The 16,712-nt window shown below is 40.4% G+C and overlaps 2 protein-coding genes across 6 annotated transcripts in view; one reads left to right on the top strand and one right to left on the bottom strand.

The window, feature by feature from the left end:
- The first annotated feature begins 2,595 nt into the window (after positions 1-2,595).
- On the top strand, positions 2,596-14,072 carry elk3 (ETS transcription factor ELK3). Of its 4 annotated transcripts, none has more exons than XM_046873265.1 (5): positions 2,596-2,987; positions 8,762-8,970; positions 9,663-10,415; positions 11,379-11,501; positions 12,734-14,072. In XM_046873265.1, exons 2-5 carry the CDS (start codon positions 8,764-8,766, stop codon positions 12,824-12,826), a joined length of 1,176 nt encoding a protein of 391 aa, XP_046729221.1. In that variant the 5' UTR covers positions 2,596-2,987; positions 8,762-8,763; the 3' UTR covers positions 12,827-14,072. The 4 variants fall into 4 exon arrangements, with proteins under 4 accessions (XP_046729221.1, XP_046729220.1, XP_046729222.1 ...); XM_046873264.1 differs by having other exon boundaries at positions 8,759-8,970; XM_046873266.1 differs by lacking the exon at positions 2,596-2,987 and adding an exon at positions 4,613-4,973.
- A 102-nt stretch (positions 14,073-14,174) lies between these two features.
- The window catches only part of cdk17 (cyclin-dependent kinase 17), a 44,594-nt gene continuing 42,056 nt past the window's right edge, over positions 14,175-16,712 (bottom strand). For both annotated transcript variants that reach the window (XM_046873263.1, XM_046873261.1), the window contains one exon: positions 14,175-16,049. In XM_046873263.1, coding sequence (XP_046729219.1) covers positions 16,012-16,049 — 38 coding nt within the window. In that variant the 3' untranslated portion in view covers positions 14,175-16,011. The remainder of the gene's footprint in view (positions 16,050-16,712) is intronic.

Below are 16,712 nucleotides of genomic sequence, written 5' to 3'. Positions count from 1 at the left end.
AATATTTGGATACATTTTGTGATTAGAAATATTTCATTTCTTCCATATATTAACCAATGGTTAAATGTTAATTTAAAATGTCTTGTTGAAAAAAAGAAAGGGTAGATGAGGCAGTGACACAACCTGCTGCACCACAATGTCTCTAACCATAAATATATCACCAGTATAATGTGAAAAATGTCTTTAGTTATTTTATAAATATGACTTCACATTCAAATAAACTCGAATAACCTCCGATTTTTAATCCACAGGGTTTAATATGATGTTGGCTCTTTGCAGCTGTAACAGCTTCAACTCTTCTGGGAAGGCTTTCCACAAGGTTGATGGGATTATTTGACCATTCTTCCAGTAGCAAATTTGTGAGGTCAGACACTGATGTTGGACGAGTAGGCCTGAATTACATTCTCTGCTCTAATTCATTCCAAAGGTTTTCTATCGGGTTGAGATCAGGACTGTGCAGGCCAGTCAAGTTCTTCCACACCAAACTTACTCATCCATGTCTTTATGGACCTTGCTTTGTGCAGTAGTGCGCAGTCATGTTGGAACAGGTATGGGCTGTTCCTACAAAGTTGGGAGCATGAATTTGTCCAAAATATCTTGGTATGCTAAAGCATTGAGTTCCTTTTACTGGAACTAACAAGACGAGCCCAACTCCTGAAAAACAACCCCACATCATAATCCCCCCTCCACCAAACTTTACACTTTAAGTACTGTTCTCCTAGCAACTGCCAAACCCAGACTCGTCCATCAGATTGCCAGAGACTGAAACTTGATTCGTCATTCGCGTAAACGTACCTTAAAATTATACTTTTTTCATGTTTTTAATACTGTATTTATGCTTTATAATCAACATAGAGCATGAAGCCAAACAAAACAAAAAAATAAAAAATAGACAGTGGTGTGAATTGCCTGATTTCTTTTTTTTTCCCTTTGCATGTTTGTCACACTTTTAGATTATCAAGATGTGAGCGCAACCTTCAATAACGCATCCACCTAATCGCACAAAACTTGGAAGTGTTTCCGGGACCACGCCGTTAATATACCCAAGAAGTTTCGGGTCTGCGCCACATTGTGGTCAAAAGCTATAATAACATTTTCTTTTTCAATCTTTACCACGCAGATGTAGAGGCAGCTTAAGCAGCAGAGCCCCCTTGCGGCCTATTTGTTTATAGACTGTTTATTCTGGTGATCATCATCATCAGTGAAACTACAAATCACTCCTGGATCTCTTTGCCCAAATGTGTATCTCTGTCAGGCAAACAACAACAACAAAAAATTCTGTCAGTTTGTGATTGTTTAAGAACTGGATTTTTAAATGTATTTAGCTAATGTGTATGAGATGTGGAGTAGAACATGTTGCAGAGCAGGTTGTAACCATTGAGCTGGTTTGACTTTGACCGCGAGCTTCCGCTATTATGCACGCCTACAGCAAAACTGTTAGTTCCTTAAAAAAGGGGGAAAACACAGCGGTCTCCTAAGCTGCTGTGTGTGTGTGTGTGTGTGTGTGTGTGTGTGTGTGTGTGTGTCATAAGTAATAGGAGTATGTCTATTTAATAAAGCAGGCTAATACAAGTAACACACTATTTGACAAAACAAAAAACATACATAAATAAAGTGTACATGACGGCAAGAAATTGGTTCGTCACGGTCTTTTTGTGGTCAAATTTATCTCTTGCTCTTTTCAGATGCTCCGCTAGATGTCGCACTTTGAATGGAAATGAACGTGAGCTCATAATTGGGCCGGTATTAATTGCTTGCATGTGTCCTCCACATTTCCCCACAAACACGTCCTCATGGGCGGAGACTCTCATTACCTTACAGTGCGCTTTCTCACTGTGTCTCTTACGGGGACGAGCAGATCTGGACTAGATGAGAGACACAATGAGACCATGATAAATAAGGAGAGAAACACTCGAGCTGGTCGCACGTGTGTGTGTGTGTGTGTGTGTGTGTGTGTGTGATATAGTTTCCCGTCACTTAGAGGATATCCCTCTAGGAAACTAGAAGTCGGTCCCACTCCCCAGTGAATCGTTCATCGTTCATTTCTTGGCATGGGAAGCAGAAAACTGTACAACACACACAAAACGCACACAAACACAGTGTGTGTGTGTGTGTGTGTGTGTGTGTGTGTGTGTGTGAGAGAGAGAGCGAGAGAGAGAGAGAGATTTTCATGGTTTAAATATAGATTTGCAGACAAGTCTGTGATATCTTCATTATCATTATCCACAGTAAATGTTTTATATATTATGCATTATGGTTAGTTCACTAAGGTTTATTTAATGGATCGGATTAAAAATATAAAAATGTATGGTAATAAACGATAATATGTCCGTAATAATCATCAAAATAGCAGGACAAATTATTCTGTAATCTTTAATGTGACATTCTGAGCAATTTTATATTTATGTCAAAGATTTTTATATCCCAAAGACATAAACTGCATTTATTTTTATGCATCAGGCTCCTTCTTGATACAGTCGGAGAAATAAAGAAAACACACACACACACGCACACCGCGCGCGCGCGCGCGAAGGAAGGAACACGGGCTCCTCCCAGTGGTCCTGGCAGGAAGGTGGTGACGTCAGTCGGAGCAGCGGTTACGGGCACAGATTCGGGTTACAATATTGCTCTGTGTGTGTGTGTGTGTGTGTGTGTGTGTGTGTGTGTGTGTGTGTGTGTGTGTGTGTGTGTTGCCCCTCGGTGGGCCGGGCGCGAGGAGAGAGGAGGAAAAGCGTGTTTACACAGACGGCCGAGTGCCTGGGGAACAGAGTGGGAGAGGAAGTGAGCCGGCTCTCTGTCTGCCTGCCCCAACTTCCTGCTCTGAGAGAGAGAGAGAGAGAGAGAGAGAGAGAGAGAAACACTCAGGATCCCATTACAGTCGGACTTCGCTGCCGAGACCGACAGCATGGAAAAACAGGGCATTTTACGGAATTCTTTCTAACACATTCAAAGGACGGATAAAACCCCAAGCCATCCTTCTCACACGGGTATGTGGCACACTGCTTTTCACACACATCTTCACCTTGACGATTCTAATGAAATCATTTTCACATCATCTTTTTTTGTTGTTGTTTGTTTTTGTAGAGCACACAAAAGTGAGTGCACTCGAGTGCGAGAAACTCAGAAAACGTTGAACGCTTTCGGATAAGTGCAAATGTTCTGTACTGTGTGTTGTGTCAATATTAACTATGTAGCAGTGTGTGTGAGTTGTTTAAAAGACGAGCTTGCGCGTGCGTGCGCGTGTGTGCGTGCGCGCCTGTTTGTACACTGACAGTAAGAGCGCCGTGTCCGACCATTATCTGTTGTACGCATAAAAAAAATAGCGAGAGTACGAGTTTCTGTGCTCATATTTTCCTCAAGGCTTTAAGGCCACTGAAGGAAAGCAGAAGCCAGAAAAGTACGTCTGGCTCTTTAACAGCACCAGCGGAGTTTCTGGTTTGTCTGGAAACAGCAGCAGCAGCAGCGGCAGACTAATTGCCATGCGCTTCCGGATAGAAACTGGCAACCGAACAGCGTCTTGAAAATGAGTCACCAGGACCAACAAAGAAACTTCAGTGCGCTGTACGGCCGATCTGCCTTTCCCTTGCTTCATCTGACTGTCTGGGTCACTCTTCGTGCACACTTGTTCTTTGGTCAGTGTAATTTCACTCTGACATAGTGGTGGCTCTGGCACACCTGACTGGATGGCACACCTGACTGGATGGCACACCTGATTGGAGGTTTCAGGTTATGTATCAGAGATGGCCAGTTGCAGTCTGATTTCCCTGCTCTCACACCTGGTTCAAGGTGTAGTTTGTAGGTGTGCTGAACTGCACTGGGTCACAGAATACTCTTCCAGAAGTGTTCTTGAAGAGTGCTGTGTAAAAAGTGTTCTGTATGGCTCTCTCTTGGTGGAGCCTGGTGAATTTTTCCACTGTGAGCAGGAAGAGGCGCACGTTTAGTCATGGCTCAGTCATGTCTGCACACAGCAACTAATCTTATTACGGGTTTCCGTTCGCACTGTGGCTGAAGAACAGGCATAGAGTTTGGCTCCTATAAACTGTTTTGTGCACACACTCATTAAAGCCAAACATTGGGGTTTCTAGATGTTACTACACCTATATGAATATATAAAAGCTGTATAGACCTTTTCCCAAATAATTGGGGTTTTTGTTTTACTTGAGCATTCAGTGTCCACATCCTGGATGTACCACATGATGTGTATGCTCATCCCAGGTTAAAAAAAGGGGAAATGTGAATGTGCATGCTTTATTGTCTACTGGTTGTGTCTGTTGCTTGTGTTTTCTTTCTTAACTTGCATTCCCCATTTACTACTTGGACTCTGCTGAGCGTATAAAAGGGAGTGGGGTGAAGCATTTGAACTTGGGAGTTGCTTACTTCCAGACATTTTCCTCTACATAATCTTCGGTGTCCCAACACTGGAAAAAAACTGCATTACTGGCATTTAATTATCTATCCAAAATTATTTCCATTATCTTTTAACTATGGCCATGGATGATTTACGTTTATGTATTAAAAGAAGAATTTAGCAATGCCAGTTCAACAGTAGTAATTTCTTTGTCATGTTTGTTATGAACTTGCATGTGTGGCTGAATCTTTTGCCCAACAATAGATGTAGCTGCTGCCCAGAAAGGAAAAGGGAAATCTTCCATTTGTGCCATATGTCTGTGCAGTCCCACTGTCCCCATGTTTCCGGCTGGCTCCCTGCAGCAGGAATTCCTACCTTTCAGTTTGGGAACAGCATTCCCAGGAAGACGCCTTTCAAAGGAGAATTGGAGGAAGTCCTGATTCGGACAGTTTTACGGTTGCTCAACCCAAATGTTTGACTCGGAGGATGCTAGAGCAGGAAACTATTTTATTTTGCTTCATTTGAGGTTTACAACAGGGCGGTCGGTGTTGGAGAGAAAACGATGTCTCAATTGAATTGAGGGTTTAGCATCACAAGGGACTACAAACAGCAGCAGATGGAAAAGGTAAAACTTTAATTATATGCAAATGTATGGTAGTCTACTAATAAATGGGAACAATTTTGTATATGTGTCTTTAACCTCCTGGCAAACAACTCCAGTATATCTTGGCAGACTATGAGCTCTTCCTGACCACATTCTCCTTTGTCACAGTACAAGCATCCTGGACTACATCGGCATATGAGTGTGTCACTATTACTCACGCTCTCTGTGGTCTCTAAGTTTAGAATTTTAACGAAAACTTTCACATACCCTGTAATAGAGGAGAGCATCCAAACCAATCAGTGTGGTAAAGCTTCAGCATGTAAAGCCCACCTCATATCTGAATCCCTGTAAATATCTCAATACTGCTGAATTTCTTGGGGGCATTTTGCAGAAATGTGTGCTGGAGGTGAAACACTGGGAATGTTAGTTAGCATGGGTGAGACAAAAACATGTCAGAAACAGGATTTTCCCAAAATAAGGCAATCAAGAAGTCCCTCAGTGCCAATAAAACTGTCAGAGATAGTGAGTCAGACAGCCTGTTTCTATGCCCGGCTTACTTTCTCTCTCTTTCCCTGCTCTCCGTCTCCCTGTCATATAATTAGTCTCTTCTCTCTACTCATTGCAATGTACCTCGTCATTCATGCACGTGTGTGGCAGTTTCAGTCCTAGGACAGTAGATTGAACTAGAGTTACATCATGCCCTCTAGTGCTTGTAACTGTCAGACAGAGTGGGTTGGCGTTTACAACGACCTGTCTGAGCCAGCAATCTCTTTAGATGAAGCGCTGCATGGGGGGGAATGGTAGAAATAGATTAACAAAGAAAAATATTTTAAAAGTGTAGTTTGTAATATTTAAAGGCCTTGCTTGTTAATGAGGTCGACTGCAGATGCAATGCAAACCAGTATTTCGATTCCTAATGACTATCCCAATTACTCTGTAGTAAAGTTGTAGTATAGATGGCATGTTAGGCAGCAAGAGAGCTCTAAAAAGCTCTGTTTTGACTGAAGCTTGAGGAATGGAAAGAAAATATGGAATGAAATAAAAATTGAGCAAAAGTCTTAAATAAAGACAATAATCATTTTCATTACATTTTAATATGTCATTGAATTAAATAAGCATTTCAGGTCCAAAAACGCTATCATAGAGTGTAAACTGTACCTTTAACTAATCGCTAGTTTACTGTATTGTGCTTACACAAAGATCTCACATTCACAAAATGATACTACATTCATTGCATTTAATTTCTAATCTGGCTCTTTTATTAGAGCTGTCAATCACATGCAGTTTCTACCCTAAATAGGTAACTTCTTTTTAGTCCAATTTTTTGATTCTACTTTGCAGTCTTTTTTTTCATCCTTTCTAACCATTCCAAGCCATTCCAATCATATCTTTGTTCTACACCTCATGGCATCATGGTCCATCCAGCATCCAAATGTACATTATAATCTGTTCTGCATTTAAAGGGCAAATCCTAGAGAATCCAATAGTAAATCTTACTGACATGAATTTGGTTTTCACAAGTTTAAATCTGCAATATGTTAATTTTAATAAGAGTTACTAGGCCCAAAATTACATCTTGTGGTTGTAGGTCTTGACAGGGTGACATTTGTTCTAGTTAAGGAACTGTATTTGTGTGTTTTAGAGACCATCTAAAAGGCTTCATCAGTCATAATCTCAATCTAGTAAACCCAGTTGCCAAGACGTTCTTGGAGCTACTACTACTGAACATTTGTCACGATTAGGATGACTGAAAAGCTTCATGGAAATGTAATAATAGCAAATGTAGACACCTTAGGAAAATTCAATAATAAATGCAAATCTTTGTTTATATATTTCATGCTGGTGTTGATATTTTTCTGGCCCACTTTAACTAGAACAAAACTGTTCAGTTGTGCCTTTGAAAAGAAATATGTGCTGTAAAAGGAGTAGATGGGGTCAGTTGAAGGGATTGGGGGACACCTTGTCTCAGTGAGCAGAGGGGTCTAAAAGTGACAAACTGCTCATTTAAGGCCTCTAGTGTTTTTAGAGGCACACGGCAGGATTAGATATACTTTAGCCTCTCCTTTCTGATGGTGTAGTCTATGTCAGGCAGTGTGCCCTGAGTTAGTTTGCTGCTTGAACAAAGCAGCTAATGTTCTCTCCGGTGAGACACTAAATCAGAGTGAAGCACTGAGCCTCTTCTGCCACTGAATGTCTCGCTCACACTGCATGTCTGGCCAAGGCTTTCTATAGATCTTCATACAAATGTTTCTGATATGGAAAGTGTGGTTCATTTGTAATGTTAGTGATGCTATGTTGACTGTGAAAACATGCTCTATATTCTATGTAACACCGTGTGTGAAGCAGTGAGGCATTCAGGGAGTTGTAATCTGGTTTGAATTTGAGCTGTTTTGAAGCTGTAGACTTCCTGTGGAGTGCGATTACAGTCTCTGTCCTGTCTCGGACTCTGCAAGAAAAGCAGTGCTGTGTGTCGGCTCAGGATTTCTAAATTATTCAGAAAAGATGAAGTGCTTTACAGTTCTTATCTTTGTGTTGTCCTGCTTGCCAGGGATTTCAGTCTGTGTGAATGTTTTGTATAAAATTCTGGAGTTTATCCTTTTTCTGCTAGTTTTTTCTTCTAGCTACTTTAGAGGCATACAAATTATTGTAATGGAGATATCTTCTTACACCCTAATCAGCCCATTTTATTTCATTTTATCTCTTTAATCCTTGTTGCTCACCTTTTTTTCTACACTTTTTTTCCACTCACCTTACACTTCTTGTACCTCCTACTTCTTCTCTTTGCACCTTTTTCTTTTTCTTTTCCCATCTACACCACACCCTTTGCCACCCTCCTGAATCCAACAAATGCTATATTTACCTTGGCCTTCTTTCCTGACTGTAAACATTTGGCCTTAATGTGGTGCTTTCTAGCTTTTACACTCTTTTTCCTTCTCAGAGAATTCTTCACATACTACTGACTGATCTCAGAGAAGTGGTTAAGCACACATGCTTGTTTACAGCAAATCAAAGCTGTCCCTAGATCAGCACAGCTTTCCTGGTTGCTCGCCTGTTGTCGTTTATTAGCCGGTTTGTTAATATGCAACAGAACAGGAAATGCTTGCTGAGTTAGAGGGAGGGAAAAGCCTGGTGATTTTGTTCAGAAAACTTTTTGCTTTTAGTTGTTGCAAATGTTTTTGTGGAATTTATTTCCTGAGCAAAAAAAGTAGTAGTGAAAAAGGCTCACTCATACCTACGGTAGATCTTCTGTTAAGGTTTCCCTAATATAAAAAATCCTTGAACTATCAACAGTTGTTTCACTGAGCAGCACCTTTAGACAACAAATCCACACAGACACAAAGAGTAAATCAACCTTCTGGATATTCCTGATAGATTTAAATTGTGTAACAGGACTGAGTTATATGCAGTCATGCCTGCTATCAGGAAATATGTAGGAAAAAAGAGACACACACACACACACACACACACACACACACACACACACACACACACACACACACACACAGGCCATGCTACAGTGAGTAAACCTAATGAACTCTGTAATTTCATAAAACCTCACATCTGTTCTTACCTAACAAATACACACGGTGTAGTTTACTTCTGATAAATTAAGCCAAAAGGAAGTTCAGGTATAGTATAACATTTTGGGTGTGTGCTGACTGGAAATGTTCATTTACCTGCTTACACAGAGCTCTGTCCTTCAAATCAAAGCATATGCTCCAATAATTGATTTAGTTGTAGAAGAAAATGCAGAAGTTAAAGATGCTTTCAAGGTTAATTTCACTTTCTTACTGCTGTGTGTGTAGCAGATATGGAGAGTGCCATCACGTTGTGGCAGTTCCTGTTGCAGTTGTTGCTGGACCAGAGCCATAAGCACCTGATCTGCTGGACGTCAAATGATGGCGAGTTCAAGCTGCTCAAGTCTGAGGAGGTGGCCAAATTGTGGGGTTTGCGGAAGAACAAAACTAATATGAATTACGATAAACTGAGCCGAGCTCTGCGCTACTACTATGATAAGGTAACACACAGACTAGAAATAAATCTTTATTTTAAAGTGAAAACAGCACTGTCTTTTACAATATACATTATAATCCAGTATTTCTAGTTTCTATTTCTCTTTATGTATGAAGGTATTCTTTAGGCACCAGGTTGTTTTGTATTAATATTTAAAATTAGAATTTACAGTAAGTATGTGTGGAACACTGGAGAGTGTTGCTGCCTCAAAGCTAGAATACCCAATGTGATCCTGAACTCAGGTCACTGTCTGTGCAGAATTTCACACATTGTTGTATGGGTTTGATCCAGGTTCTCAATTTTCCTCCCAAGTCCCCAAAAATGCCAGTATGTGAACTAGTGTCTCTAAATTCCCACTAGGTGTGAATGTGTATTGCCAACTCAGGCACAGGCCCTGACAAAGATATGGCAGTTTCTGGATATGAATTCATTGGTATAGATGCTATAGTCTGTGCAAGTTATGAAAATGCATACTCAATAGTATAAAATAGTTTTAAATGTTTTTATGCTTTACATGTGAAGCCTGTATTCATTTAGGAAACAGGCAAAATGTTTAAGCAATTATTAACCAAAATGTATGTAATTATGTAATTCATTCAAGTCAATATACCAATCTGTTAAATACTAATAAATCCTGCACACAATAAAAATATAATTCATGGTCTATTTACTGTTGTTTTATCTTTTCTCCTGCAGAACATTATAAAGAAGGTGATTGGTCAGAAGTTTGTGTACAAGTTTGTCTCTTTTCCTGACATATTGAAAATGGATCCCCAGTCTGTGGAGCTTGGCCGAGAAGGGGGCAGCATTATGTTACAAGAGGCCGAGTCTGATGGAGGAGAGGGGGAAGAGTCTCCAAAACTCTCTCTGTCATCGTTGAGAAGCCCTGCTGGCAGAAATGAATATCTTAACTCTGGCCTGTACTCATCTTTTACTGTTAGCTCGCTCCAAGGCCCGCCTCCAATGCTGCATCCAGTCAAAGTAGAAAAACGGAGAGGGGTGGAACGAGGGGAAGAAGGACCAACCGTGATCAGGTTTGTCACAAATCGGTCAGAGAAAGTTGTGCCCCTCCCCTCCTCTCCTGCCCCTACCTCATCAGAGGTTTTCTTCAGCTCAAAAGCCTCCCCTAATTCCTCTCGTTCATCGTCCCCATCTCATAGCCCATCCTTCTCACGGAGGCTAAGCCCAGACGCTCGGCTGGACGAATCAGAGCAGAACGCTCAGCCTCTCAATTTATCATCTGGCCACAGGGAGCGAGCCCACGTGCAAGCCTCGCCCCTCGAGAGAAGAAGTAGTACCAATGGACTACCTCCAAAAGCTCGAAAACCCAAAGGTCTAGAAATCTCAGCTCCTTCCATACTGCTTTCAGGAAGTGACCTGGGTTCCATTGCCCTTAACAGCCCTGCATTGCCCTCAGGGTCCCTCACACCAGCCTTCTTTACTGCACAGGTAACACACACCCTCACGTACACACAACTTGCACACAAGTTTCCTCTGTGTGAATGTTTACCCTCATAACAAAGTTAAGGCGTTTTAGGGAAAATAGGTAAGCAGTAGGCAGAGTTTTAACAACAAAAAAGAGTGAGACAGGAAGAGAATTGGAGAAAAAGAGAGAGGGAGGGAGGGAGGAGGGAGGTCTATAAGTGAAGCCATATGCCTGTAATCCTGCCCACTACAGAGCAGTGACACAGGACAGGGAGAGAGAGAGTGTTGAAATTGATTTCATGTGTCTCTCAATGGCCGGAAGCTGGTAATCCAAGGTCTCTGACCTCTAAAGAGCAACACATTCATTTTCCTTATTTCTCTCTCATTACAAATAGTACAGTTAAATTCAAAAGTTGTATTTCTTAAAAGGTAATCATAAAACAATCTAACGATATCCTCCTAAACTCCTGAACCTTTTATTTGATTACTTATGTTAGGGTGTATTATTCAGTGATGAATTCACCAAGTACAGCGAAGTAAATAGAAATAGCTTCAAAATGAAAATCCTGACTCCAAGACTGGACAGTGTTCAAGTAGTAAACTGCGTCACATACAGTAATATATTAGGACAATCTATTTGAACGGTCCTTGAAATTACACTAATGCCACTTGGGTAATATGGTATTTTCTTTTTATGTAACACAGTGACCCTGATGCTAAATGGTATTTGACACTTTAATTGTAGCTGTAGTGCAGTGATCATGTGCAGTTCATACCTCACTTCATTACAGCTTGTAGAGAAAGTGTGAAACATGGACTTTGATCCTAAGCAACACTTCCCCTCTCACCAAAAAAACAAGAACCACACGCACGCCCACACACCCTGAGCCCACAGTGTGACATTTTACATATGTCTAATCAGAAGTTGAATCTTCCCTCACTGACCCTGTCTGTGTGTATTTGTGTGTTTCTACTTCTTGCCTGTAGACTCCCTCGGGTTTGCTGCTGGCTCCAAGCCCTCTTCTCTCCTCCATTCATTTCTGGAGCAGTCTGAGTCCTGTTGCTCCTCTCAGCCCAGCACGGCTACAGGGGCACGGATCCCTCTTCCAGGTACAGACACTTGCAACACACTCATGAATGTCTAAGAATCATGCACATTTGAAGGGAAATCTGAAAAAGTACTACTTTTGTGTGTGTGTGTGTGTGTGTGTGTGTGTGTGTGTGTGTGTGTGTGTGTGTGTGTGTGTGTGTGTGTGTGTGACATGCTGGTGATTCTGTGTTTGAAAGTATGGTAACACATTTATTTGGAAGAGACAATTATCTCTGTTTCCAATTGTAAGCACTGGGATGAATATCTGAATAAAAAGATGAGTATGTATTTGAGCATTTAACCGTGTGCATGAGGATCAGTGTGTGTGGCGCATTTCGTGTACTTTTGCTAAGGGAGTGCGTGTTTCTGTTTGGTGTCGTGTTTCACTGCTCATGTGAGGGAGAGGGGAAATCCTGTGGATACTTCCTGTTCTGGCTCAAGGGACACTGTCTGCATAGTGTGTGCGTAGGTGTGCATGTGCGTGTGTGTGTGTATATATGGACGTGTTGCTTTGTGAGGGGTTGGGTGTGGCTCTACTGCAAACAGCACAACAGGAAGCAGATCAGGTAACCGAGGCAACCTTCTTGACAATGTGTGCAACAGTTAAAAATATGCACTTCCGCCACACTGTACCACACACGCACATACTCCCACTTCCCTAGGCAATGGCATAAGGATATTTCTGCCTGTTGCATGATTGTTTTAAAGCTCACTCGTTAGGTGCTTTTCTAGATTTTGGTTGTTGTTTTTTTTTTCTCTTCAGACCTCTTTAATTCTTAGTGATTCTTCCACTTATCTAAGGTCACTCTGGCAAAAGGATTTACTTGTGTATCAGTATGTGTGTATGCATTTTGGAAATAAGCTACAGATGTTTCCTCTCCACTCTGGATATGGGGGGTGGGGGGGGAGCTTCCTGTTGAAGTAGGGAGGGGGTGATAACTGAAAAAGACTGACTGTGTGTATGCTCAACTCTCTCATAACAGGAAGTTCCTCTCCTAGCATTACCATGATGCATTAGTGGTCATGAGGGGCTGGCTATAGACGTACGTGTGTGTGTGTGTGTGTGAGAGAGTGTTTAATTCAGAGCAAGCCTATAGTCTGAGTTGTTTAATTGTGTAGTGTTTAAAAGAGTTTTCTAACCCATTTACAAATACATTATATATAATCAGTATAGATAGCAGTGTAGGTGTACAGGCAATTTCATTTTGTGTATTGCTGAGCTGATGATGTAATTGTTCATTCCTCTCCACAGTTTCCTACTCTGCTGAACGGGCCTCTCCCCGTGCCTCTCCCCAACCTGGACTCTTCCTCACTTCTCCTCTCATCTAGCACTCCAAAATCCTGATTTCAAGCTCTCATCCATAAAAACAAACACATACAATAATACTTGCTAAAAAGTCGAGGTTGCACTACATCTTCCTGTGGTTATAGTTCCCACAAAAATAACCACACAACATTCTAAGGAGAACAAATTTCATTTTTTTAAAAAACATTAATAGACCGAAACTCGGGCTGTACACCGATATGCTCATGTGGTAGTATTACTGTGCCAAAGAAAGCAAAATGGCACCAGTGAGCCGTTGGAAAATCTCAGTCTTAGAATGGATCATCCGATCAGAGTCTCAACATTTTTCTTTAAGGTCATGTTTTCACGAGACACACATAAAGCAACGCTGGACCATAATAAACACACAATTTAACACACATTACACATAGTCCTAATCTGTATATTGCCCCCACACCCCCAAATTTGGCAAGGACCAAAGATACCGTTGAATTCCAGACAACACGTGCCTAACCAGAATCATAATTTTTTCTTCCAATTGTAGTCATCATAGATTTCCACCCACAAGCTAATTCTGCTGGGTGATATGGCACAGGCTAACACATGCCTCCTCCCTCATATTATTTTGACCTGCTGCTAAGGCAATGGCAAAAGGCAGCTGAAAGCACTTGGAGGTGAACAATGTTCATCTTGCATATATACAATTGAAGAAGTGCTCATGTCATTCTAATTGACATGGCTGTGGAATCAAATATCGTTTTTAAATTCACAGTCAAATGATGAAAACATTGACTGCCTCCAGTGTTGGTGCTTTTATTAGAATGTTCATCTCTCAGTTCTATTTTAATGTCCAGTGAGTTTAATCAGTGAAGCTCCTACTGAAAAGCTGAACATAGCATACTTATTACAACCCATATTACAGAGAGCTTCTTAAAAGTTTTGTTTGTTGTTTGTTTTTGGTTTGTAATCTCCTTCTGAGGCTGTGAATCAGGTTTTCTGTTTAATTTGTCTGTAATTGTATATTATTGTATTGTATGCACTGTGCTTTAAACTACCGGCTGTGCCTTTTTTCTGTGTAAGAATGTGTATATGTATTATTTTCCTGCTTTTAAAAATTCAAACAAGATGTTTTGTAATAGACGAATTCCATCATCCTATTGGAAAGAAAAGCTTTGTAATAGCTTTGTTATTTTTTCATTACGGAACTGAAAAGAAAATGTATTCTCATATTAATTTTATATTTTTTTGCTTTCTAAGAGTTGAAGATTTGTGCCTGTTTTCAATAAAAGGAAAGCATTGAATGCTGTGCAATGGCCTGCTTGAAATTTGTTACATTTTTAACATAAAAAAGGCCAGCTTAGACAACACCCATAAATCAAGTATACACAGAAAAGACAGGAGAGAATTATGTAGGAAACAGACCATGTTTACTTCACTGATCAAGAGAAATAAATATCTGCAGTAGAAAGAGTTAAATGGTCAATTCAGCTGAGATTCAACTGAGAGCATCAGTATTCCACAGAGGCGAGGTTTACAAGACACCAGGCATTCCATGCATCTATACACACGCTTCTCCAGTCACTATCAACTGTAAAATTACAATATTAATCAACAGAGATGTCAGTTCAAAAAACAACATAGCCTGTTTAATCTAAAACTGCTCTCTGAAATCTTTTCTTCATGTGTACAAATATTGGAGGGGAAGGTATTGGTCCGACACAGCCACGTTCGTGTTCCTGTATTTTTCACACTTTTTTTTTCTTTTTCAAAATAAACAAATTTCAAGAATGATTGTGAGACTGTTGGACTCCAACATGCCACACTGTTATACTATTATTCACAGACAAATCAAAATGTAACAGAAAAAAAAAATCTTTTTAATACTGTTAATGAAACTAATGCATCTTCAGAAAACCTATGAGAACGGTGCAACAAGTTGCTGTACAGTCTGAGCTCCCTGATCTCTCACACTCATTCTCTCACACACACACACACACACACACACACACACACACACACACACTCGCTCTCTTGCATGTACACACACAAATGCTACAGAGATCCGGCATGACTCACGTCTGTACAATCACTGATGATGCATTAGAATAAGTTGCTCTTAAAAGGAAAAAAAAAAATAATCATACAAGCACTTCAGTCCAGGCAGAAGAATTTCACTAAAGAAAAGTATAAGTAGAATGACACTACAGGAGAACATGCCCTTAAAGAGGAATGTCTTCAGTCAATTCTGCAAAGATCATGTGATTACTGCTGGTCCAGTGGTTTTCATTCCCCTCTCACAGCTTGGTCCTTCACCCCCACATCACGGCTTGCTTCACCACACTAACGGGCGGGTTTGGTTCAATCATATCTAAAAGCAGTTTAGTGGCCTCTCACCAGCCTGAACACCAGTGAGTTTGTCTCCCTGAACAAGCTACACACTTGCTGCTTCCACGGCTCACTGACAACGAGGAGGAGGGTCTCTGCTCTAGGCTCTGGGTCATCTGAAATTTCGAAGTGAGCTTTGGAGATTGGAATGGGAGTGAGGAATTTTTGTACAGCTTCTACAAAGTGTGTAGGAACTATAGTTTTTTTTTTTTTACAATAACCATGCCAAAAAAGGATGCAATTCAAAATGTGTCCAACAACAAACATGACATTTGCAATATAAACATTATTAACATAATTATATTCAGAAATACAATAAACTATTTTTATAAAATGAAATCCTTGACGGCAGTACTGATGTGTCCGCAACCAGATAGGCTGCCTGAGAGTTGGGAAGGTTACAAGGAGACAGTAGTTGATTAGCAGCAAAAAAGCCCAACGACCTTTTCAATAAATACACACATACACACATACTGTATATACACGCTTCCCTCTCACAGTCTAATCTCTGATGTGTTGCATTGAGGAAGCGGGAATGGGGCAGGGGCTTCGCTGTGTTTTATCACTGGGACTGGCTGCATGCTGGACACTGGAGAATGGAAAAGAGCTGGACTTGTCAGTCCCTCTTACCCACCATTCTCACACACACACACACACACACTGACTAAAGAGGGTAGGGAGGCTAGTCTGTTAGTCTGTACAAGACAGTTGCTGAGCAAACGCCATCATCCTGATCCACTGTGTGCGTGTGTGTGTGAATGTGTGTGTATGTATGTATGTATGTATGTATGTATGTATGTGTGCGCACACGTTTGTGTGTATATGCTTGTGCAAGTTTGTTTGTCTGTCAGAGCCAGTGCTTAGAATAGCATACTCTGCCTTCTGTTCTTGTTGTTTCCTGAAAAGACAGAAAGAGATGGAATCAATGACTCGCTGCAGCTTAAATCTACATTAAACAATACAAAAGTTCATTCCAAATTACAAAAAAGCTCTTCCTTAAAGCCTACATACTGTATTTTAGTTCTGAGTGTTCATTAAAAAAAAAAAAAAACCAATTGGGCTCCCCCTGCTGGACAAAAACACACAGTTCAACTCGATGACATCAATTTATCATTATGTATTACTTCTCATTTCATCTTATTTTATACATAATTACCATTGTCATTATAATAAGATAATATAATGAAATTTATAATGCATGTGTGCATACATTATTTGCCAGGATTGCTAAATTATTGTCTCACCCAAAAAGTGCAGAATTGTAGAGAAACATTAAATGCAAAGTATTTTCAACTATTAACCAAAATCTGTTTAAATCTCCTCATCAGCCCGAAGTCAAATTTAAGAGGTGTATATCAACCAAAAACCCCAAACGTAATCAAAACATATTGTCTATGCAGTATAATTATATAAGTTTTAAACAAATCAACTGTTAAAACCAACCCAAAAAAAAAAAAAAAAAAGAGTATGAGTGCATAATTAGTTTGGCATCTTAATTTCTTGCAAAAACATTTTGCGCAGCTCCCTTGCATGAAACTCTGCCTGCAGATATATGGACACA

This window comes from Silurus meridionalis, chromosome 18 (assembly GCF_014805685.1).
Source record: "Silurus meridionalis isolate SWU-2019-XX chromosome 18, ASM1480568v1, whole genome shotgun sequence".
Classification (NCBI taxonomy): domain Eukaryota; kingdom Metazoa; phylum Chordata; class Actinopteri; order Siluriformes; family Siluridae; genus Silurus; species Silurus meridionalis.
This window is presented reverse-complemented; position numbering and strand designations above follow the sequence as displayed.

What these genes read in the sequence shown, in the direction of transcription:
- elk3 (XM_046873265.1), top strand. Translation starts at nt 8,764, where the DNA reads ATGGAGAGTGCCATCACGTTGTGGCAGTTCCTGTTGCAGTTGTTGCTG. An exon ending in TGCGCTACTACTATGATAAG is followed by an intron (nt 8,971 to 9,662) that starts GTAACACACAGA and finishes TTTCTCCTGCAG; the next exon opens with AACATTATAAAGAAGGTGAT. An exon ending in CAGCCTTCTTTACTGCACAG is followed by an intron (nt 10,416 to 11,378) that starts GTAACACACACC and finishes TCTTGCCTGTAG; the next exon opens with ACTCCCTCGGGTTTGCTGCT.